Consider the following 23,666-nt stretch of genomic DNA (forward strand, 5'->3'; position numbering starts at 1 on the left):
ATTGTTGCTCATAGAGAATATTATGCTAGAACCGTGTCTGTTCCCATCTAAAGGCCACAGAAAGTGCTGCTGGTGAAGGTTGTTGATGTCAAAATACAAAATGTTTTGGGCGCAAACCTTGCACGCTCTTTTAGTAGATCGTGTAAACATTTACACAGGGGTATGAGTCAACCCATTTTCCCCTGATTTTTTCTCCCCCCCTCTCTCTCTCTTTTCTCCTCCTCTCTTTTTTGGGCTGTTTGTATCTCCTCTTCAAATCCTCATTACACAGACTCTGCGTGTTTCTCTATTCTCTCGCCTGTGGTCTGTTACTCGTACTGATCAGCCTTCCTGTTGCTGCAGAGGAAGTGTGAGCAGAGAGATAAGGATAGTGAGAGCACATGCTTTCATCAGGGAGGTGGGAGGGGGGAGAAAAACTTAGACGAGAGGGCAAAAGGCTGGCTAATTAGGAAATTAGCAGTTGGTGCATTAGCGGCAGGGATGTCTTAAGAGTTGTGAACGTGAGAGCAACAGCAACGTGGAGACCAGGAGGGGACGGAGGTCCGGTTTGGGTCAGCCTGTATGGGAATCAGAGTTGATGTGGTGAAACATCAGAAGAGCTCTCTGTGAGGCTGTCAGGGGTGAGGAACACACAAACCCGCTCAAGCAAGGATTAAAAAGACCCAAATTAATCCAGGGAACAAACTGAGGATGCAAGAAGGGGGAACTGGATTTAAGGTATCCAGGGCATGAGGATCACATCACAGGATACGCATGTTGATGAAATTTGACTCCTCCAGTGTGAGACGTGTGCAAGAGCAGGACTAAAGGGAGGATCAGGCCTTGTTATTAGACCTCGCTCTGGATTGAGGACAGTTTGCAGCACATACGTCAGGTGCTTTGTTTTTTTCTGCCTGAGTACTCACTGAAAAGTGGATGAGGGGGACTGCGTGGGAGGGAGACGGCCACAGAGAGCAAGACAGCCAGTTGTAAGTGGAGGCTGGGGGAGTTTTCCTTCGCCTGTCAGCTCCAGCAGGGCCAGCAATGAGTCAGAAGAAGCTGACACGACAGCTGACATTGTGGGAGAGTAGTGAGGGTCCACCTCCGGTGCCCCCGCTCACCTCACCCGTGTCGCCAGGGGATCAGTCTCGGGGACACGGAGGAGGCTCTGCTCTGTTTCGGCGCTTGAAACTAAACCGCAGTATTCAGGAGCGCAGACGCTCATCTCACTGTGTTTACAGGTACAGTTGTGCACCAAGACACTGATCTTTTAATGTCCTGGTCGTGACTAAGCAATCTTTGTTCATTAAAAATAAAAAGAAAGAAAGAAAAAGAGAAAAATATGCAGAAGTTATGTGTAACAGTTATGCCTTAGTTCAGGTGCGGCGTGACCATTTCAACGTTTGTCCAATATGACTGTAATGCAGCTCACTAAAGTGGATTTCAGAGCAAATTATTCCATGCACACACTGTTAAACCATTAGTCAGATGGATTAGATTTGGAGAAGTGCTGAATTCAGAATGCTGAAGTCTCATAATTACTCTGAAAGTCTGCAGGAAAAAAAAAAAAACAGGGATTAGAATCAGAATCAGAATCAGAAACTTTATTGTCATTGTCATGAGAACAACGAAATTAAGAATGGTCCCCGATCATTGCATCATCCCTAGCAATATCAAAAATATAAATAAAACAATAAAATTCAATAAATAAAATAGATAGAATACTTAAAATACTAATAAGATATAACAGTAAAACATTCACATACATTCCCACACACATGCTTCAGACCGTGCATAGATTAACACAAGAGTGGCGTGATGGACATTTTTTTGTAGTATTCAGATGTGTTATTGCAGTTGGATAACAGCTGTGTTTGAGTCTATTAGTCCTTGCTCTGATTGCCCTGTACCGTCTGCCTGAGGGCAACAGTTCGAACAGGGAGTGGCCAGGATGTGAGGTGTCTTTTATGATGTTTTGGGCCTTTTTAAAACAGTGGGCGTTGTGTAGAACTTCCAGTGTGGGGAGAGGGCAGCCAGTGATCTTTTGGGCGGTGTTAATGATCCCTTGGAGTGCTTTCCTCTGAGCCCCTGTGCAGCTAGTGTACCAGATGCATATGCAGTAAGTTAGAACACTCTCAATGGTGGCTCTGTAGAAGGACACCAGCAGTCTCTGTGTGATGGTATTCCTCCTGAGAATTCTCAGGAAGTACAGTCTCTGTTGGGCCTTTTTCAGCAGCTCGGAGGTGTTCACACTCCAGGAAAGGTTCTCCTCTATATTGACTCCCAGGAAGCGGAAGCTTGCCACCCTTTCTACACAGTCCCCATTTATGAATAGTGGTTGGATCTCTGCCTTTTTCCTTCTGAAGTCTATTATGAGTTCTTTGGTTTTTGAAGTGTTGAGGAGGAGGTTATTGGCCTTACACCATGACGTCAGCTGCTCCACCTCGTCTCTGTACGTAGACTCGTCTCCCTTGGAAATGAGCCCCACCACATGCAGCTTGCAGAGAGTCCCCATGGCAGACATTTCTTATGTCTTCTTCATTACTGAGGAAACATGTTTAATGATAATTTGATCTGCTGCCATATCCTCAAAGCCTTCTGGGGCAAGGAGTGCCTCCTAATTGGCCAATTTATAAGTAAATTCCAAAAATATCACACTTCATGCTTAATTTTAGAAATTGAACTGAAGGGCGTTCACAACTGTGTTGACAACAAAAGTTTGGGAAGTTTAGGAGACGTGGAGAGGTGCTGAGGAGATAAAAGTGATCCTATATCAAAAATAGATGCTGCGTCTGCTGCTGTTGCTGCAGTGCAATGCGCCTACATATCTGTCCTTGTCATCCCAACATTTAAACGCAGGTAAATATATATGAGGAATCCTGTGGCTGTTTAGGTGTGTAACAAACATAATAAATCCAGCAGTATACCTTTCGCACATGCTGTCAGATAAATTGGTGTCTGTCTGCACTGCTGCCTGTCCATCTTTTTCTTGTTACATAATGCCAAACTCTGAAACCCTGTTGAATCAATACTGACTTTGGTTCTGTGTTGCAAGATCTAATCTTGCTTTCATCTCAAAAAGAAAAAAAAAATGCCAGAGGAATTTTGCTGACGTTTGCTGGAGACTAAAGGTTTGTGACTGAAGGTGGTTTGGGGGAAAAAGAGGGGAGTGTAATCTGAGCAGTATGTTGTTGTGCCCCCTTGGGTTAAGCTCATCTGGGTTACGCTCTGAATTTTGAGGAGAAGGGAATTAATTGTTGATTTGCAGAGCTGTAAAAGGCAATAACAAAGTTATCATCAATTTATTTGGTACTTTGGCAAAAGATGGCGAAAGCTGTAGTTTATCCAATGGGCACCTCAAAGCTGCCTCCTAGAGCGAGAAAATCCCCACAGAGTCCCGTATTGAAATGTCAAACATCTTTACCTCCTGGCATGAAATGGGTTTGCTCTCTGTAGCAAGTACCAACCTATAAATAAAACTTATAATGTCAATACACAAACAGGCTTTAAAGATCTCAACCATAGAGGCCTAATGCAATAGCATCATTGTAAAATTCAGGAAAGCAATGCTGAGCTTGAGAGAGAATTTTATTAATAATATTTTCCTTTTAAAGGTTGACTTTTGAAAGCGTAATTGGTCTCGCCCCCGATTTAGTTAATGTATGATTTAAAATTCAGCAGCATAGAAATGTAAAACAACATTTGGTCAGTCGTCTTTTACAGTTAAAGGTCCTCAAATTTGGAATATTCTGGAAATAAAGACATTGAGTGCTTTGAAAATTTTAATGCACAAGATAAAACTATGGCTTAAACAAAATAACTTTTTTTTTTTTTTTTTGATGAAATGGGTCTCCTGTAATTCTTAGCTCTTGCTCTTACAAGTTTGCAGTTGCCATTGTTTTTGCTATTTGGTGTACTGTTTGAGTCTATATTTGTATTGATATGCTGTGTCTTAAAAGCTTGAGGACAATTATTATTGGTGCTATGTACATCACACCTGATGCGTTTTATTTGAATGCTGGGGAGGATTTTTTCATATATATTAATCACTAAACTTGACAAGCTGATGGAAACACAGCAGGAGGTATCTGGCAGCACACTTTTCCTCTGCTAATTCGAACCAGCCCTCTTCAACAGGTTTGTGTTTTGGTACCTTTTGGAGCGTTTTTAATGGAATTATCTGTCATACATTATGGCTTGCTCTGCGGTTGACTGAGCAACAGACCATCCAAGATATCTGTGCTCGTGCTTTTAGTCAGCAAAATCCAATATTTTATGTGTTAGCTCTAATTAGCAGCAGTGTCTGAGCTGTGCACCGGTGCAGTGTCAGAGTGGAGCTTGTTAGCATTAGCTAAAAAGTTAGCAATCCACCCCTTTTGTCCACATAGAGTATGGGCACTTCAGGTTGTAAAAATTCCAACATAGCGGCAAAACGCTAACACAGAGGCATCAAAATTGGGCTTCACAAAACCATAGGTGAAGTTGCGGCACATGTGTCTATTTTTTTTTTTCCAAACCCATTTAAAAAGTATTTACCGGTAGGATTTTTTTCCTGGCTTTCACTCTTCTTCTTCTTCTTCTTTCCTGCCTTTGTTGGAACATTTCTACTTATTGCAACATATTATCAGATCAGTGGATATAGGTCATTCCATTGTTAGGATAGAGTATTGCCTCACCCGCATTTTCTCATGTGCATCCTTATGTGTGTTGCACAACAATCAAGAAAAGGGGGGCAGAAAAAGTCACAGAAAAACTTCTTCCCAGCATTGCTACATGTCTAAAGGCCACAGGGGGACTTCAGTTTGAGTGTCCTTAATCGACCAGTAGTTTGTTTTAACGTCAGATCTGTAGCAAAATCAACATTCTCAATCAGTCATGCCTCCAGATAGAGAGAAAGCTTTGGCCCAGAGAGAATGTGCGGTTGATGTGGCTCGTTTTCCTCACTTAAACACAATGCTCTCTGAGAAGTGACATGTCAGTAAAGTGTAATTCTTGGAGAAACCCTGTGGCAGCCTGCCAATCCAGCTGAACCACAGAGTTACAGCTGCATGCATTCATGCCGCAAAGTGTCACATCGCTTTCTTCAACTTTCACTCCAAAAAAAGGAGAGAAACACTGCAAGAGGCTGAGCTGCATCATCACTCGTGTCTGGGCATTCAGGGTTATCTCGATAATGTTTATCCACACTGTGAAATAAGAAAGGCGGCAACAGAAACCTGCAAAAATGGAACTCATCTAAAACCCTTGTACTCTCTCTTTTCTCTCTCACTCTGCAGCTTTGATTCAGAAAATGGTCCCTCGCCAGGCCGCAGTCCCATGGATTCGCAGGCGAGTCCTGGGTTGGTGCTCCACCCCTCTTTTCCCCAGAGCCAGCGCAGGGAATCCTTCCTGTACCGCTCAGACTCAGACTACGACACGTCCCCCAAAACCATGTCACGCAACTCCTCCATCAACAGTGAGGGGTAAGCACGGAGCCATCGTTTGGATCCATCATGTTGAGGACAGGATGGAAACATGTTTTTTTTAAACCCACAGTGTCCACTCACGCACATCACAGTAACTACACATTATCCCAATCAACACAGCATTGGGAATGGGATTGTAATTATGCATCCATTATGCTAATGAAATCATGATGAATCCTCATAATATTGACTGTTGTGCTCTGTTTCCTGGTCTGTTTTTCAGTAAGCTTAAAAAACCTCAAACCTTTCATGTGTTTCAGGGATTTTTTTTCCTGTTTAGATCCACACAGGTCTTTGTAAACATCCAGCTCACAGATACAGCCTCTCATATAAACACAAACACAGAGCACCGCAGCAGCCACAACCACTCATATTCTTCTCATTCTCTGCTTTTTGTTTTCACCTTTGGTCCTGCAGGCATACAGAAGACATGATCGTCACCCCTTTCGCTCAGGTACGTATTCCCTGTGCACCTCATCTGACATGTTTAATTGCTGCAAATGGCTAAAAAAGGCAGCTAATTAGTGCAGTGAACTTGTCCTCCCCCCCTCCCACACCTCCCTGCTTCCTCCCTTCCTCTTTCCTCCTCCCTCCTCCTCCTTTCCCTCCCACGCTGTCCATCCATCCCCCAGGTGTTGGCCAGCCTACGAACTGTAAGAAGCAACTTCACCATCCTCGCCAATGTCACAACACCCACTAACAAGTCAGTATCATGCTGTCAAACACCCCTTCCCCCCCCCACTTAACTTGTCACGACTGCCTGCTTCGTTTGCAGTGTGTGTACACAAATGTCTCGGTTTCCTTGATCCCATGGGGAAACACTTTAGTCATCATGATTAACCAGTTTATGATGACCAGACAATGCTCAAGGAATATGTGATGTGCATTATTTGGCATATTTCCAGCAAGCTTTAGCTGAAGACTGAGTGCAGAGAGCTCAGTGCCTCAGGTGTATGTCCCTGACTCTGTGCCCAGACGATGGAGACGGTCAATAACACTAAAATTATTCTCCCTTGTAATGCAGTAGACAGAAGGAGCTCGAGCTGGCAGGCTTTGAGTTCCACGTCAATATGATATATAAAGCAATGCGCCACTGAATTATCAGCATCTATAATTACACGGCGGTGTACCCTTGCCGTACGATTACAAAAACCACAAAAGCCTTTTGAGAAGAAAGCCGAACTCAGGCTTTGTCTTTAGTCATTTTTAGACTCTTTCATTTTTGAAGTGAAACAAGAGACTTTGTGTGCACTATTAAAACAAGCACCTTGCCGTGTTATTGAGTACCAGATGAAATGTTAATATTCACTCCTCCGCTTGTCTAGTGTTTGTGGGCATATAGACGAAAAAACATCAATACAAATTCTTATATCTCCTGTCTGAGCCCTTTTTTAAAAACCATATATTGCCATGTTGCATGAGTGTTGAACCCCAGCAGGGGGCAGCAGAGGGCAGTTCTCAGACTGATGTAATGCTGTCTTTGTCCACAGGAGGTCACCAGTAACAAGCCAACCCACTGTTCCCCAAGCTACACTCTCTGGTATGTTGTTAGCTAATTAAAACTCTGTCCAGCCAGTTTCCTTTAAGGACACGCCAAGGCTCCCACTCTCCCCTAATGACCGCAGAACATCACATAATATTATGTGGCTATTACTGAGGAAATGTTTAATCAACTGCACTGCGCAGACTTTAGGAAATTGGGTGGATCTTAATTATAAGGCTTAAGCTATTATGGCTATATGGGTTAATAAAATGTTGAATTTAATCACTTCTTGCATGCAGATGTACAAAGTGCATGTAAGAATAGCTTCATTTAAACTGAAACTTTTAGTTTTTATAGGATTCTTTGAAAAAATGTGGAGCCAGGAGGTTGCAAGACCGCCATTGCCGTGGGTTGTGAAATAGATATGAAAAATAAGTGTTCAACAAATACTATTTTTGCAGTTTTTATTTTATTAATAAAACTGGTATTTTCTCTTTTTGTATTAAAAAGCTTAATCCTGATTTAAAATGTCAGAATGATACATGACATTATCAGCACAGTGATGTTGCTTCACTAGACTATTTTTCACTAATCTCAGCTTTTTAGGTTAATTATGATTCAGTACTGTGCAGTGCATGTCATCTTTGAGCCAAGGTGGAAGACAGAAAGTGCGATCACTAGAATGTGACCCAGATCTCCATGCACACATGCTCTTTTCACACTTCCTGCCCATTTATACTTTGACTATGTGTGGTGTGTGCCCCTGCCAGAAGAGACATACCAGCAGATGGCTCGGGAAACTCTGGAGGAGCTGGACTGGTGTCTGGACCAGCTGGAAACCATTCAGACCCACCGCTCAGTCAGCGAGATGGCGTCCAATAAGGTGGGCACCTGTTCGCACACAAATATGTTCAGCTTCACCTTCACTGTTCGCCTATCTCGGCGTAAGCGCCCTGCTGAGATAATGAGCAACATATAAACTGATCCACAAGGCTTTTCCAGCCTCCTCCAGTGCTTGTCACATGTGACCTTCACACATATTCACACAGTATTGCTCAGCACATGACTCATCAGCTGGAGTATTCATGTGCCACTTAAAAAAGTGATCATTTGCAGTAATTCTGGGTTTATTTGCAGTCCTGTGGTATTCATAAATAACTGATGTGGAGTCCTGTGTTCAGCTAGTGCTTTCCTTTTTGGTTGGTATACTGAAAAGCTGGGGGGGGAAACAACTCTAGTGGTTGGTGTGGTTGTAAGCAGTATTGAATTTTGGTGCATTTTTGCATTAGTATGTTTATAATTCATATGTGTGCACATGGGCAGGATTCTTACAGATGCATGCACTTTTGTTTGTGTGGGCACAGGAAGAGAGAGAGAGCGGTAGAGAAGGGTGGGATGTGACGGTTTGTGGGTGGGAAGGACAAGGGAAGGGGGTGGGGGGGGGGGGGGGGGGGTGGATAGGTCCTGATGCTGATGTCTCTGCTGTAACCTTGGTTGCTACCGAACAGCAGCAGGGTCTGCCCTTCCCTTTTTTGTCATTGGCTTCCCACTCTGACCACAAGCCATGTGGCTTAGGCAACAACCAATGAAGCACAGGCAATGCTCCTTTAATAGTGCTCTGTCTTAAAGAGACAGCATCCTGTGCCTTGTTGATTTTATTCCAGAAATTCTTCCCATGCTTCACCTCTGTGTTAATAATTAGCAGCGTTCTTTGTGCTTGTAATCAGGCTTGTGATGAAAAGAGCGAGGGAAAAAAGAACACAGTGATGAATGAAGGGACATAGTTTATGTGTCAGTGCACATACAATGCACAGAGAGAGAGAGGAAGACTCTTGGTGAAAACGTAGTCTCTGTGAATATGTCGCGGCGTCTTAGAAGGTGCAAATAAGACATCCTCCACGCTGCCAACATGGAGGTGCACACATGAATATTCCCACACAGTCTCTCACTCACACTCACACCCTCACTCACACACATATTTCCGACAGACGTACATGCTGTCTTGTTGCACATGCGCTGTCGGCATCTGAATAGAGGCGAGCGCAGACACTCACACACATGCACGCGCCTGCAGCCACACTGCCTGATTAGCTTGCGAGAGCTGTCTACAGCATCCAGGGAAATGGCGCAAGAGGCAGAGCATTTGAGGAGAAGCGGCAGCCTAAAGCAGCGGGATTAGACCTCTGGCATTTTGGCCAGCTGCTGCACGGATTGACTGGGAGCAGAGGACTGTGCTGCGGAGGTATCAGGAGGCAGCCGGACTGCCTCTGCTCTGACTGTGTGTTACTGGGATCGGTGTGAGACGGCACAGACGGGCTGATGCACCGGTAGGATTGGGCCGGGCCTCTGGATCCGTACTGTGGGGGAGGGGCAGCCGACGCAGAGAGGGAGACTGTTTTTCCAGACCACAGCTCTGGTTTGATTCTTCAACCTGACTGTCTGCTACAGGCCTGCCTGCATCCCATTCTGTCCCCCTCTCTTTCTCTCCAGTCTTGCTGTTCTCTTGCTGTCATCAGTTGTTTGCCCGTTCTCCCTTCCCTGGTCCTCCTGCTATCCAGGCTCCCTTTGCATCCACTATTTGAAACCTCAGTCATCTTTCTCTCCTCCCGTCATCATCTCTCCATTGCCCTCACCTTTTTTTTTTTCATTAGTGTTTGTGAAGCAGCCCAGCTCTCGTGACATTGTTTTTTTTTTCTTTACATTTCTCTTACATTGCCACTCATTTCCACCATTCGCTGCTGTCTTTGCCCTTCAGACGGTCCATCGCTCCCTGTCTCCCGCCTCCCCTGCCTCCATCTTTACTCTTTCGGCTCCCATCCACCTTTACCCAGCACTGACTATATATTTGGGTCAGCCTGCTCAGCAAATGGGATGAGATGTAGTCTCCACAGCAGCCGGATCCAGGGGGCTCCTGGTTTGCCCTCATCTTCGGACCACACTGAGGCTGGAGCCTGACTCAGGAGTGACTGGGTGGCCTGCTTTGGGGTATTGCATGTAGGCAAGGACAATCTGCACCAGCAGCCCCTGCCCTCACCCCCTTCCCCTGTTCCTTTGACCCCTTCTTGGGGCAGCCGTCACTCTGGAGTGTCCCGGCTTGACTGGCTGTGGCCTCTCCCCACACACCCTGACGACGCCCTCATGCCACTGGGGGACTCGCAGCACCTCTACCCCACTCCACTACCGAACCTCCTGCCGGTGCCATCGACCAAAACCCCCAGTCACCCTCAACATGGGTGTGGTGGAGGCCATTGACCCAGCGCCGTCCCCCTGCCCCTCGCCTGTACCAGGGGGCTACAGGCTGCCCCGCTCCTCCAGCTACAGTCCCTTGCAGGGGAGGGCAGGGGCAGAGCTGGACCTCGATGCAGCTGCTGGAGGAGTTCTGGAGGGGGGTGGGACAGCAGCAGAGCGCAGGACACCCTTAGTGGACCTCTTCTGTGAGACCTGCTCCAAGCCCTGGCTCATCGGTTGGTGGGACCAGGTAGGGCTCGGGGAACTTGCAGAAAACAAACAAGGCCTGGCGGTGGCCATCTTGGATGGATGCTGTGAACTCTACAAGTGTTATGCATGCATTAACAACTCATCTGTTAGCTAGCCCTCATTATGTGTCTTTTTTAAAAATTCACCAGTTGTTGCGTCATCTTGTGAATATATTGAGCTTATAAGGGAAAATCTTAAAAGGTGCTACATTAGATTTGTTTTATGTGGACTCCATGTGGTGCTGGAAGACTTTCTGGGTCTGGCAGGGACTTCATTTCAAACAGTAAGTCAGAATGCTGGCCAGTATATTCCTGTAGATAATTTACATGAAACTACTCAGCAGGAACAGTGATAGGGGAACAGAATTTATTAACTCTGCCCAGTGTTTCTACACTGCAGCAGAACTGTAAACAAAAAGACAATAATATCAGTCTCATTCTTCATCCCCCTATAACCTGTCTACATCCGTGTCCTGTGAGAGTACACCGAGCTGCTTATAATCTGAGAAATAGCCTTGGGACTTTATGAAGTAGTCCAGCAGTTTTTACTGCAGGTACGATGCAGTGTCACATAATGGCCATTTCTATCCTTCACACCTGCGTCCCACATCCCTCTCTCTGGCTCTCTCCTGCTACCCCGAAGCTGGCCTCAATACAGACTAAAAGAAGGCAAGCATGCTGTCAGTGAAGGAGAAGCTTATTGTCTTGGTTCTGTGTAGATGCTTAATCCCCCTTTTGGTTATTTAACCCTCTGACTCTATGTAAATTTATACATTTTCACAGGTTTTTATTAATAAATGAAATTTGTAGACTTGTATGTGATGGGATATCTCGACACTTAATAAAAAGAAAAAGAATAAGGATTATAGGATTTACTTGATATCTCTGTATCACTAAGTACAGGTTATACTTTGGAGCACTTCCACGTGTTTTATTCATGACGGTTAGACAAGATATATGCCTGATATATACCTTACATATGCAGGTGTGTGAGCCCACAGTCATGTCTGAACAGTGTTTGCATGTTTGCTTCATTAGTCTGTATCAGAGGAAGAGTGTTGTTTGTCCTGGCACTCGGACTGGCACTGTAGAAGTGTTGGTTGGCAGCTATGACTCAGCGTTACAGCATTAGGGAAGGAAAGAACCAAAGAGCGGGAGAGAGGAGGTTTGGGCTGAGCCTGCTTGCCTAAGTGTGCCACTGGGCTTCACTGGCCTTCCTGGCTGCTGATGGCTGATTCTGCCTGATTGCTCCTACAATTTATTGTTACAATTAGCTATTTGCCTGGCTTATTATGTAAGAGGTGACAGGCCAGGAAATGATGGGAAAATGGGAGATAACTATGGGGATAAGAGTGAGAGATGGGGGGTGTTGCACAAAATAAAACGGAAGGAAAACAAAGAGGAGCTTGTGACAGAGAAGGATTTGGGAGCTCAAGGGAGGTAATGGAGAATGCTGTTTACCTCTAGGGGGAGGGAGGAGCAGTTTTAAGTAACAGAGAGCTGTAGCGAGGAGCAGAGGCAGAGGAGGAGAGGGTTGACCTTGGTAAAGGTCAGAGACACCTGCCTACTCCCTCAGATTGTCACCCAAGAAGCCACCGCTCTCACATCAAGCTGAAGGACTGACTGTGAGGAGGCAGTTGCCATGGCAACTGCTCGGGTTGCCATGGAGATTGTTATGTGTGAAAGATCAGTCAGTGGGACACAGACTGAGGGGTCTGTCCGATTTGCATTGTGCTTTCACATAACTTGTCTGACAGGGAACTGTTAAGTCTCCCAAATCATCGTGTGGAGCTATGACAATAAAACGTTACATAAACGCAGCGAGAAGATTCAGGAACAGTGTTCAGTCTGTCTGCATGGATAATGTACTCATTTAATCATATTTGTGTCTGTAGTTCACAGCTGACACTGTAGTTGTATGGGAAAGAATACATAAAAGAAACATGCCACATTACTGCAGCACATCTCTGGAAATCAGAGTACAAGCACACTGAGTCGGGGTATTGAACAGTCTGTTCTCATCTGAGAAAAGGAGGAGGCATGATTCATAATTGATTCCCTCGCAAAATGAGGGTGATAATTTATTTTTTCATATTTGAATCACAGGAATGTTTTGTTGTTATATATCAGTGCAAATGGAATCTAAATTACAGTGTTAATATATAGTTGGATATGTCAGTAACACATGTCTTATGCTTCTATGTCCTAACTACTGTTCAAGTCACTCACTTCTGTCAATGTCTGTCCTCCCCTCAGTTTAAAAGGATGTTGAACAGGGAGCTGTCCCATTTGTCAGAGATGAGTCGCTCAGGGAACCAAGTGTCAGAATACATCTCCACTACCTTTCTAGGTAAAGAAAACCTGCCGCCCACTTGTTGCCAACTTTTATAGCAGCTTCACCCGCAGCTGATCTCTGACTTCTGCTTGTTGCAGATAAGCAGAACGAGGTGGAGATCCCGTCCCCCACCATAAGGGAGAGGGAGAAGCCCATGTGTCACATCAGTGGTGTGAAGAAGCTCACGCACAGCTCCAGCCTTTCCAACTCCGCCCTGCCTCGCTTCGGAGTGAAGACTGAACACGAGGATGCATTAGCCAGGGTAAACGGAAGTGAAACCTACTTTCTCAGCACATTGTATTTATTTATCTAATTCTAATACTAAATTCCTGTTTGCATTCTGTAGTCTTCTGTGAGAACATGTAAAGAGAATTTCACTCCAAAACACTGACAGCAATCATCACATTATGTCTACACTGGACCGTAGTAGATTGTGTTAAAATAAACTTTTCTACTGTGAACTTCTAAAGAACTGGCAGCACTGACAGTTTGGTGACATGTGTGTTTCTCTTTGCTCTCAGGAGCTGAACGACTTGAACAAGTGGGGCCTTAATATCTTTCGTGTGGCAGAGTTCTCTAATAATCGACCCCTCAGCTGCATAATGTATGCCATCTTCCAGGTGAGAGGCCGGTCTTAATGGAATGTGCAGCAACTAATAGAATGTAGAATGACTGTGATCATGACTCTTGTGGACTCCGCCTGTTGCAGGAAAGAGATCTACTGAAGACCTTTCGGATCCCTGTGGATACGTTTGTCACCTATGTGATGACCCTGGAGGACCACTACCATGCCAATGTGGCCTACCATAACAGCCTCCACGCTGCTGATGTCACTCAGTCTACTCATGTACTGCTGTCCACACCAGCTTTAGATGTAAGTATCTCTATTTAACTGCCAATGACAAGAAGTCCACACAGCTTCTAAAACGAAACAATAGTTAAGAGCCAAACTGCAAACTATGTGTTCCCCTCTTTGTTTCTCTCTTACAGGCTGTATTCACTGATCTAGAGATACTAGCTGCATTATTTGCTGCCGCCATCCATGATGTGGACCATCCAGGAGTGTCAAACCAATTCCTCATAAACACCAGTGAGTCAAAATGAGATTAAACTTGTACACACATACATTACCAGTCAAAACTTTGGACACGTGACTATTTACATTGTAGATTCTCACTGAAGGAAACAAAAAAAACTCCCAACAGTGTCACCAGAAAAGCACACCTCCTCCTCAGTGCTTCACGATGGGAACCATGCATGTAGAGACCATCCGTTCACCTTTTCTGCGTCACACAAAGACACGGCGGGTGGAACCAAAGATCTCAAATTTGGACCCATCAGACCAAAGCACAGATTTCCACTGTTCTAATGTCCATTCCTTGTGTTTCTTGGCCCAAACAAATATCTTCTGCTTGTTGCTTTTCCTTAGTAGTGTTTTCTTAGCAGCTTTTTGACCATAAAGGCCTGAATTCGCCTAGTCTCCTCTGAACAGTTGATGTAGAGATGTGTCTGCTACTAGAACTCTGTGTGGCATTTATCTGGACTCTAATCTGGTCCTCATGTGTGCCAGTTTCTTTGTAGTGCTTGATGATTTTTGGGGACACATTCAAAGTTTTAGCAATTTTCCAGAGTGACTGACCTTCAGTTCTTAAAGTAATGGACTGTCGTTTCTCTTTCCTTAGTTGATTGGTTGTTGACATAATATGAATTCTAAGTTGTCAAATAGGGCTGTCAAGTGAGTACCAACCAGACTTCTGCCCAACACAACTGATGGTCCCAACCGCATAAAGATGGCAAGAAATTCCACAAATGAATTAAATGAATGAGGGTTTGCAGCGCTGTCAACAAAGCAAAGGGTGGCTACTTTGAGGAATCTAAACTATAAGATAATATAAAAGTTATTTATCATTTTTTTCTTTGCTACAAAATTCCGTATATCTTGCGTAATATATTTGATGTCTTCAGTTTGTATCTACAGTGTAGAAAGCAGTAAAAAATAGAAGGTGTGTCCAAACTTTTGACTGGTAGTGTATCACACAGCAGGAGATAGTCTGGGTACAACATGTTCTCACTCACTCACATACTCTAAAACCTGGGGTTCTGCAGCATGGTGGTGGACTGGTTAGGACTGTCCCCTGTCAGAAAGAAGTGGATAGGTTGGGAAATTCCTCTTTGGAACAGGAAGAGGTGAATTTGAAGTTGCCTGTCTGTTTTTATTAGCTCCACAATAGAGAGGCCAGACCTCACTTTTCTCTCATAATCAGCTGTCATAAGCTCCAGCATCCCTTAATAAGTTCTGGAAACAGGTGCATAGATGGGAATACTCCAGAATTACATTGGGTTTAGGCATGAGTACCAACTGGGTAGCTTAGGACACATGGAACCCCCACAGTGTTACTGTCACTACTTTGCACTAGAGAAACATCAAACACGCTCAGGTAGTTTTAATAAAAACGAAACAACATAAACAATGGTGATAAAAAAAAAAGGTGAATTGGTTGAATATGCCTGATGTGTGATGTGCAATCATCACTAGCAAATTACTAGCAAAGAGAGGGTAGCTATAAAGAAACCAGTACAATAATGTCTATAACAATGTGTTTGTAAAAGTCTCTGATTTAAGAATGGGGATAATTCAGATAGCAAAAACTAAGCAGGGATTTTTATATATGCTTTACTGTTTTGTGTATATAAATTGTATTTATGATGTATATAGTGTAGTATACAACACGCACTTATATACATACATACATATATAGAGTGTGACTTCTCATTTTGTTTTGTAAATGCAACAGTTTACCCTTAAAAAATAGTAATTCTCAAAGGAGTTTTTGTTGTTCTTTTACTGATATCGATTGTTGCTTGATGCCTTCCTCAGACTCAGAGTTAGCCCTGATGTATAATGATGAGTCTGTGCTGGAGAACCATCACTTGGCTGTGGGTTTTAAGCTGCTTCATGAGGACAACTGTGACATCTTCCAGAACCTTACCAAGAGGCAAAGACAGAGCCTTAGGAAGCTTGTTATTGACATGGTGAGTGTCAACATATTCATTATGAATTATAGCTACCTTTCTCACTTGTCGTCATGTGACCCTTTCTACTTTTTATTTGTCTCTTTTTCCTCTAATCTACTCATACCTACTTTGTTCTCAGGTTTTGGCAACAGACATGTCTAAACACATGAGTTTGCTGGCAGACCTCAAAACTATGGTGGAAACTAAGAAAGTGACAAGTTCTGGAGTGCTGATGCTTGACCACTACACTGATCGAATACAGGTAAGCTACAGTTATTCAGTTAATTTAAAAGTACTTCCAGTCAACAAACAATGAGAGGAATATTTATAAAAGATAGGAGTGTTATAAAAGATAATGAGACCGTGAACGTGGCTCACCACAATGTTTTTTAAAGGTGGAGACAAGTTGGAAACACAATAAATATGAAGCTGGCATTTTGTTTTAAATAAACTAAACCCTTAGAGTGCATGTATAAGACAGGTGTAGCCACCACAAAGACAGCCATTCGTTTCTGGGCTTTGGTTTTCAAGGCTGGACTCCACGGCTGTTGCAGTCTTGTTATTTTGGCACAGAAGGGAAGTATCTGAATGTAATGGTGGAGTGCTAGGGCATCATGTAATGCTAGCATGCTTGGTTACCAAAGTGCATTGCACAGACGCAGATGTCAACTAATCGGTACAAACAGCACTGAATGGACTCTTAAGTACAATAACCAACAAGCCATTTCAAGAAGCACCTAAAAGTGTTGACGCAGTTGAGGCTTTTAGTTTGGTGACTTTCAAATGGCAGAAGCAAAGCCGCTTGCATTGGCCTTAACCTGTCAGTTTTGAAGCCAGCCTTTCAAGTGGCAGTTTTTGGCATTTGAAAGATTACTTCATCTTTCAGAGCTGTAAGCTGCTGCTTGGTTGAACAATATACTTCACACACCAAACTCCTGCAAGATCTAAAATCCAGACTGACAGTGTGGTGAATGGGACAGAAATGAAACATCCCCAGTTATCTCAGCCAAGGTGATGGTGGTTGCTGACAGTTTCTAAAGCAGCTGATCAGCTGTCTTTGAACAAAGACGAAACAACGGTGTTGATTCGAAAAGTATTTGAATCCACGAAAGACTAGATTCTAACAACTTATTGTATTATTATATGTGTCAAGAGTTTTGGAAAGGACAGCTAATCTGGAATTTCTCACCACTGGAGAAACTAAGTGATTTGCACTGCTCCAGTCAGATGTCACAGAAGAACAGGTGACATTAACAGCGGGAGTTAAAGGAAGAGCTCAGGTGACATCTGGATTAAGCGATAACATCTTTACAACCCTTTCATTGGGAGGTTAGATACAGAGGTTAATTAAATTCAGCTGCAAGCAGTGGAGGATGTTTTCTGAGGATTTAAACATGAAGAACATTTTTGCTTAGTAGCTGTCAAGATCAATAAGGAGGAAAGAGCAGTTACTGAGACTTTGGAGAATTGTACCAACTTGTGGAGGAAAGGAAAGGAAAAGAGAATGAATGTGAAAAAGGTCATAAAAACATTGGGTTTGCACCACATTTTTCAGTCGCTTTGTCAATTTAAAATGCTTTAAAATGTCAGACAACTTAAAGGGAAAAAGTAGACGATGGGCAAACAATCTTCATGTTTATCAGATTTCAGGATAGTGTTAATCAATGCTACGGCCATTACTCAAAAAAGGTGAGGTATTGCACATTACTCTTTACTTTTCTATTACTTATAAACCTGAAGCTACAGTCCCACACACCAATAGAAATCCCCACCCTAACAAGGACACGCATATAAAGAGCCCAAAAAGACTTTAAAGGAATCGTCACCGTAATTCAACTGCATAGGTTTAAATAGAGGCCAGCAAGCTTATTGCTTTTGTTACCTGTTGAAGTTAAGGCTCTGGCTGCAGGGCTGGGGTCAGCATACACTCAGCTATTATGTCATTCTGGGTTCTTGCCTAGCTTTGTGTTTGCATGATGTCTGCGCAGATGCTTGCAAAGGGCCGAAGCTGCGTTAACAGTTTAATGCAACTGTTTCTGTCATGGACGCAGTCTTCATTTCACTATCGCATTCTTGTCCATTTATGCAATAACAATAAAGGTAATGTCCGTATCGCTACACTTCAAAAGCCGTAGACCATGACACCAGTTTGTTCCTCCCTGCACATAAACTGAAAGTAGCTGATTGTGGTGCACAGAAAGAAAAAAGCTTGTTTCTTTGTTTGTTTGTTTTTTATTTCTAACACAAGTAACAACATAATTTTAACTGTCATTTAATTATTGAATTTAGTAGTACTGCATTACTTAAAAAATGTCATGTGATTACAGTAACAAGTTTCATCCAACACTAGTATTTCTAGCTTTGTACGTTCACAATATAATGTGAGGTAAATGATTTTGTATATGTGCAGGTATTGAGGAACATGGTGCACTGTGCTGACCTGAGCAATCCCACAAAGCCTCTGGCTGTGTATCGACAATGGACAGAGAGAATCATGCAGGAATTCTTCAGGCAGGGAGACAAGGAGAGAGAGCGGGGGATGGAGATCAGTCCCATGTGCGATAAACACACTGCATCTGTGGAAAAAAGTCAGGTAAATGAGCAGCAGTGAAATACACACATGTATGAATATAACAGCACGCAACTGGATAACTGTTAATGCTGTAGGTGGAGTGATAACTACAGTGCAGAGAGTGATTTATCAGCTCTGATCGCAGCAGTCATCCTCCTACATTTTTAATGCTGATTTGCAGGCAGTGAAGAAACACCACTGTGCTAGCTTATGTCATGTCAGTCATTGCCTTTTTCTTTTTTTTCCTTTACGTAGGTGGGCTTTATTGACTACATTGTCCACCCGCTGTGGGAGACATGGGGGGATCTTGTACACCCTGATGCCCAGGAAATCTTGGACACTCTGGAGGACAACAGAGACTGGTACCAGAGCACTATTCCCCAAAGCCCCTCACCACCTCCTGTGGACGACGACAAGGATCTAAACGTGTGCATAGACAAGTTTCAGTTTCAGCTCACTCTGGAAGAGAGTTTACAGCAGGAACAGGAAGACGAGGATGGCAAGCCCACGCCAAACCATGTGGCACAGGACTGCAGTCACGGGGAGGATGAGTGCAAAAAGGATGAAGAAGAAGACATAATGGCAGAGGAGGAAAATGAGGATATAATAGAAGAAGAAGATGAGGTGGCAATGGAAGAAGAGAACTTGGAGGAGGAGCTGAAATCTCAGTTGGGTGGGGGGCCTGACAAGGACAGACTTTCTGACACAAGTCCTGTAGAAGAAGAGGAGGATTCTTCTTCACAAGCTGACGATACATGAGTTTTGCTCCTGTATCTCCCTCCTCACTTGCACACATTATCTTGTTCATCCTTTCAATGGCCAAACCAAGAACAAATAAGACTGCAATGACAATACACACCTTTAAATATATTTTTCAAAAAGGGAATAAATACAAATTGCTTAAAGAGAAGTTAATTACACAGCAACTGTAGATTTGGAGTGGCAACAAGTCTTTCGACTGATTCCACAGTGAACTTTAGACTAAGAGGAATCTAGGAGAGCATTAATGTTGGGCGACTGAAGACAGCGTAGCACTCTGGGACTAGAATGCACACACATAAACACACATGAAGTAACACACAACTTATAGAAAGAAAGAAAAACAGGAGCAGGAAATCCACCAATGCAATGTGTGTACGAGCATGCAGCAGTCATGCAGTAAAAGTGTGCTCCGCATATTCCCTGTCCTTTCTTTTTTCGGGAGGCAGAAACACACGCTGGACTGTATGTTTGTATGTGTGCATTTATTAGAGGGACACTGATAAGTATTGAATCTCTTTGGAAAAAGCCATCCCTTAATGGAGTATTAACTAGTGTTCAGTCAGTATTAGTAATTCATGTTCGTTAGAATCTCAATAGAAACTGTTCTCCTCAGAAAAGCTACATGTCCGAGTAACTTCTTTTTTTTTCCATTTCTGTCGGAAAGAAAAATAAGATAATCCCATCGGAGTTGGAGGAGGTGAAGGAAAAACTACGGAAGGAAAGGAAGATGCTGCGACGAAGGGGCCATCGGGTCCCATATCCCCCTTTTTCCCTTTACGCGGAGAGTGCTACTGGTGCAAGATGGCTCTGTGCCTTTCTGAAACACCAGCTTCTTGAACGGAGCTGTCGTGAAGCAATGCATTGTGGGACAGGAGTGTCTGAATTTGTCATCATTTTTGATTGTCTCTTGTTGAAGATCTCTCTCTCTTTACTGTTCATGGTATCGTGGTGTGTATCTCACACGTACAGTTTCTGTGGTGATATGTTTTCAGCTGTAAGTCTTCCTTTGTTGCTCTTCTGGTAATATAATAACTCAGAACTCTAAATGCAGAGCAATCACTACCACCACCACAACCACCAGTAGACTCTTTCCAGCTTATGTTCTTTTCTTTTTTAATTTTTAGAATATTTTTTTTAAACTTTCTGAGAATAAGCCATGTGATGCTTTGAAGCATACGTTTTGCCTATTTTATATTTGACAGTTGCCGAATACGTTGAAGGGACACGGGATTATTTCATCAGCAGAACAAATTTTTTTAAACGCCATCTCACGCCCACTTGCACTGCGTGGTCATGTCTCCTCATACACAACCAATCTCACCAAAGTAAAGGATGAGAAACTTCAGTGGGTGAAGTGATTCAAGGGAAGACAGATGAATAAGAAAATCAGGGAGGCAGAATGTCAGGGGAAAGAAGCGTGACGTGGCCAAATAGGAGGTCTAGCGGTCCCTAATCATCCTTGTTATGTTTGATGCTTTTTTGCCTTAATGTCAGATGCAGGATATATGCCTGCTAGTATGTAGATTTATAAGATATACAATAGATATCCTAGTATATTTATATCACGTCTGTATGCTTATTTCTGTGAGTATCAGTGGGTCTATACACAATGTATCCAGCATTGCATTTGGAGGGAAAAGGTAGACACTGCTGCTGACTAGCTGTTATGTTGTTGCTGTGCTTGGACCAACGTAAAGAATGTGTTGTTTTCTAATCACAACGACTATCTTATTATAGCTATCTGAAGGCATTGAGGGGGAAATAAGAATTGAAAGGGGGAGTTGAGGTGTGTGTGTTTTTGGTAGGTTTAAGAGGAAGATGTTGTCACACTCATCGTCGCTCACTCACTGGCATTGCCGTATCTCGTCGAGCGGATGTTCAGGATTCGATCGACAACAGCTCAAACCGGCCGCAGTTTGTCCAGGTGTTCGTTTCTCACAGGGTATAAATGAATTAAATACATAAACAAACAAAAGAACACGAGTGGGGTTCTTTTGAAGGTAAGACCAAGTTCCTGCAGGTCAGTAACTCAGCTTATCTGAAGACACCACCACAGACTGGTGTAAGAAAAGCCCCATGGGCACAGCTGCGAGGCCCCCCACACACAGGCTGTTTCATCCAGTGAAATGGGAAGTTACTCAAATAAAAGATTCCCATATGCACTGGCCTTTTTTTTTCAACACGTTGCTTTGTTTTGTGGCTTCTCGTTCTGTTATAAGCTATAAAAACATCAATATTTAATTGCCATACAAACACAATACTGTAGCAATTGTTTCTTATTAAGGAAATTATTAAAGTGATTGATTGCTGCCATTCTTTTTAAATGATGAGAAGAAAACCAGGGGAAGTGTTTTCTTTGAACAGTTTGTGTACAGTTTATTTTTATATCATTCTGGTGGATGGTCTGGAAAATGAATCACGTGTTGATGACTATAGCTATAAGCATTACCACTCTTGTATATAATGTAATATTGGATTGTAAATTATAAATTTATCCGCATCATCATGATTAACAAATAACCACTTAAAGTTGTTAAGTGAACCACTGCAGGCCACATCCTCATATTTCCATTTTTTAAACATATGTTCTCCTCACTCGTGCTGTCCTATTTTATTTTATTTTTTCACTTTTTAGTTGTTCACATTTATTGTTCAAATCAAATATATTCGTACCAGCACTTTATTTCATCAGGTTTCGAGGCAGACGGTGTGTTTCAGGTAGTGTGTGCTGCTGGTTTGGTCATTCGCAGTCACTTATTGATTATATTCCACTGGGCCAAACCACAAACCCTCATTGTGAAGCAGTTAGCGTTCACCTCTCTCTGCAGGCATAACCAAACAACCCAATCATTCTCGATTAAATGTCCAGATGAGACTGAACCCATTTGACCAATGCGATCAAATGGAAGTTGAGGTAGTCACATAGGATACAGTTAAAGGAGATAAATGTGTCCTTATGTGACTTGGCCCTTTCTAGCACCGTCACCACCTCGGTTTCTTAGTAACTTTAATCACTATCTAGCCTGATAGCCTAAATGTCCATCCCGTGGTGGCTTACTTAGCTGGTTCCCATCGGGTTTGCTGTCAGGTTATTGTTGTCACAGACTGACTCCCTCTGAGAATACTTCTCTGGGCTTTAATTCATGTGTTTGTTCATGAGTAAGAAAGGTTATTCAAGGGAAAAAAAAAAAATGAAATGATTGTAATATTTGTAAATGATGTTGCTGTAATGTGTAAAATGTGTCCAAGTTATTTTTTATTATATTATTTTTATGAGAGTTTTTCCTCTTGACAGAGCTGAGGTGTCATTTTGTGAATAAATGCATTTAATAAGCAAACATCTATATATAAAACAATATTATAGTATATCAGTATATTTTTCTTTTATTTCACTGTTCAGTACTGTAAAGTGTGTTAAAATACAAATAAAGAAAGATTTTTCTATTAAATGCAAACTCCACTCTCCTGTTTGCTACGTTTTTCTTCTTCGCATTAATGGTTTCTAATAACTCTATGCAGCTTAACACGGACAAAAAAGTGTCTAACTTGTGCTTTTGTGAGCATTACCGCCCAACTCAGAGCTTGGGGTGTTTCTCACCCATTGTAAAAGCTATCATTTTTTCATCATTTTTTTTAATCACATTTTTGACTTTTGATGCTCATATCAAGTCTGATTCACTCGTTTTGCTTTTTTTCATTTAAGAAATATAGCTAAAGAAAAAGAATTAAGAACTCCAGATTTCTTATTTATTGCATCTATTACAATAAATAAGGAGATTCATTCATTATTTTTCTTGTGAATTGGACCTGCTTGTCCATGTCTTTATCTCCTCTCACTTGCATTTGACTATTTTCATGACTGTTATCTATTAATCACCTCCAATCTGTTTAAAATGATTTTAACTCACTGTCACCCCAATTCTAAAGTTTTCTTGTCGGGCTTGTTTATATTTCAGTTTAATAATCTTGGTCCATTAAAGCCTTAAGGAGCAAGGCCAGTACCAACATTGTTGAACCACTCCACCCCTGTTCTTCAGACTGTGGCATCCTTTTTGAGACAAGTATTTTAGTAGTGTTTGCGACTTGCTTTGATCGTGTCCATTTTGACTTGGCAGTTTTTGTTAATCCACAGAAAATGTTGTTTGCTGTGGATTAACTGAAAAAAAAATAGACATTTCTATATTAATAGTGGAACAGGAACCTTTTTGCAATTTCAACTGTTTAACTTTTACTTAACTCATTTGGTTTACAATTAATGGCAATCGAGGTGGGGTTAGCTAAAAGTTAAAAATCCCTGGACTTCTTCACATTTTCCATAGTCATCCAGTAGGCGTGCTTAACTTAATTTAGCCTGCAGCTTGGTTTATTTTCAGTTAAACTTCAGAGTGGCTTAGCTTGTTTACATTTTGGTTTTTAAAAGATTTACAGTAGTTCCTTTTCCCCTCACGTACTCTTAGGTAAGTATTGTAACCTTGGAATGCACCTCTATTTGGACCTGTTTGGTCTAGTACAGGTAGGTTGGTACATGCATACACCTAGATTTAAATAAGATTTCCTATTTGTATTAAATCTGGTACTG

At 42.5% G+C, this 23,666-nt stretch overlaps 1 protein-coding gene across 2 annotated transcripts in view; it reads left to right on the top strand.

The window, feature by feature from the left end:
- Positions 1-22,547, top strand: part of pde4a (phosphodiesterase 4A, cAMP-specific) — a 49,769-nt gene extending 27,222 nt beyond the window's left edge. Inside the window, exons 1-15 of one of the 2 annotated variants that reach the window (XM_085454544.1) lie at positions 442-1,220; positions 5,256-5,441; positions 5,862-5,898; positions 6,077-6,147; positions 6,935-6,984; positions 7,698-7,810; positions 12,660-12,753; positions 12,837-13,000; positions 13,260-13,358; positions 13,448-13,612; positions 13,729-13,828; positions 15,617-15,771; positions 15,893-16,015; positions 18,164-18,346; positions 18,581-22,547. In XM_085454544.1, coding sequence (XP_085310670.1) covers positions 1,024-1,220; positions 5,256-5,441; positions 5,862-5,898; positions 6,077-6,147; positions 6,935-6,984; positions 7,698-7,810; positions 12,660-12,753; positions 12,837-13,000; positions 13,260-13,358; positions 13,448-13,612; positions 13,729-13,828; positions 15,617-15,771; positions 15,893-16,015; positions 18,164-18,346; positions 18,581-19,084 — 2,241 coding nt within the window. In that variant the 5' untranslated portion in view covers positions 442-1,023 and the 3' untranslated portion in view covers positions 19,085-22,547. Of the gene's footprint in view, positions 1-441; positions 1,221-5,255; positions 5,442-5,861; positions 5,899-6,076; positions 6,148-6,934; positions 6,985-7,697; positions 7,811-12,659; positions 12,754-12,836; positions 13,001-13,259; positions 13,359-13,447; positions 13,613-13,728; positions 13,829-15,616; positions 15,772-15,892; positions 16,016-18,163; positions 18,347-18,580 lie in introns of those variants that run through there. The other variant, XM_085454543.1, reaches the window with a different exon arrangement.
- The last annotated feature ends 1,119 nt before the right edge of the window (positions 22,548-23,666 follow it).

The sequence above is a fragment of the Copadichromis virginalis genome, linkage group LG4 (assembly GCF_057382275.1).
Source record: "Copadichromis virginalis isolate Kocher_CV1m ecotype Utaka linkage group LG4, C_Virginalis_male_GT1.1, whole genome shotgun sequence".
Taxonomy (NCBI): Eukaryota; Metazoa; Chordata; class Actinopteri; order Cichliformes; family Cichlidae; genus Copadichromis; species Copadichromis virginalis.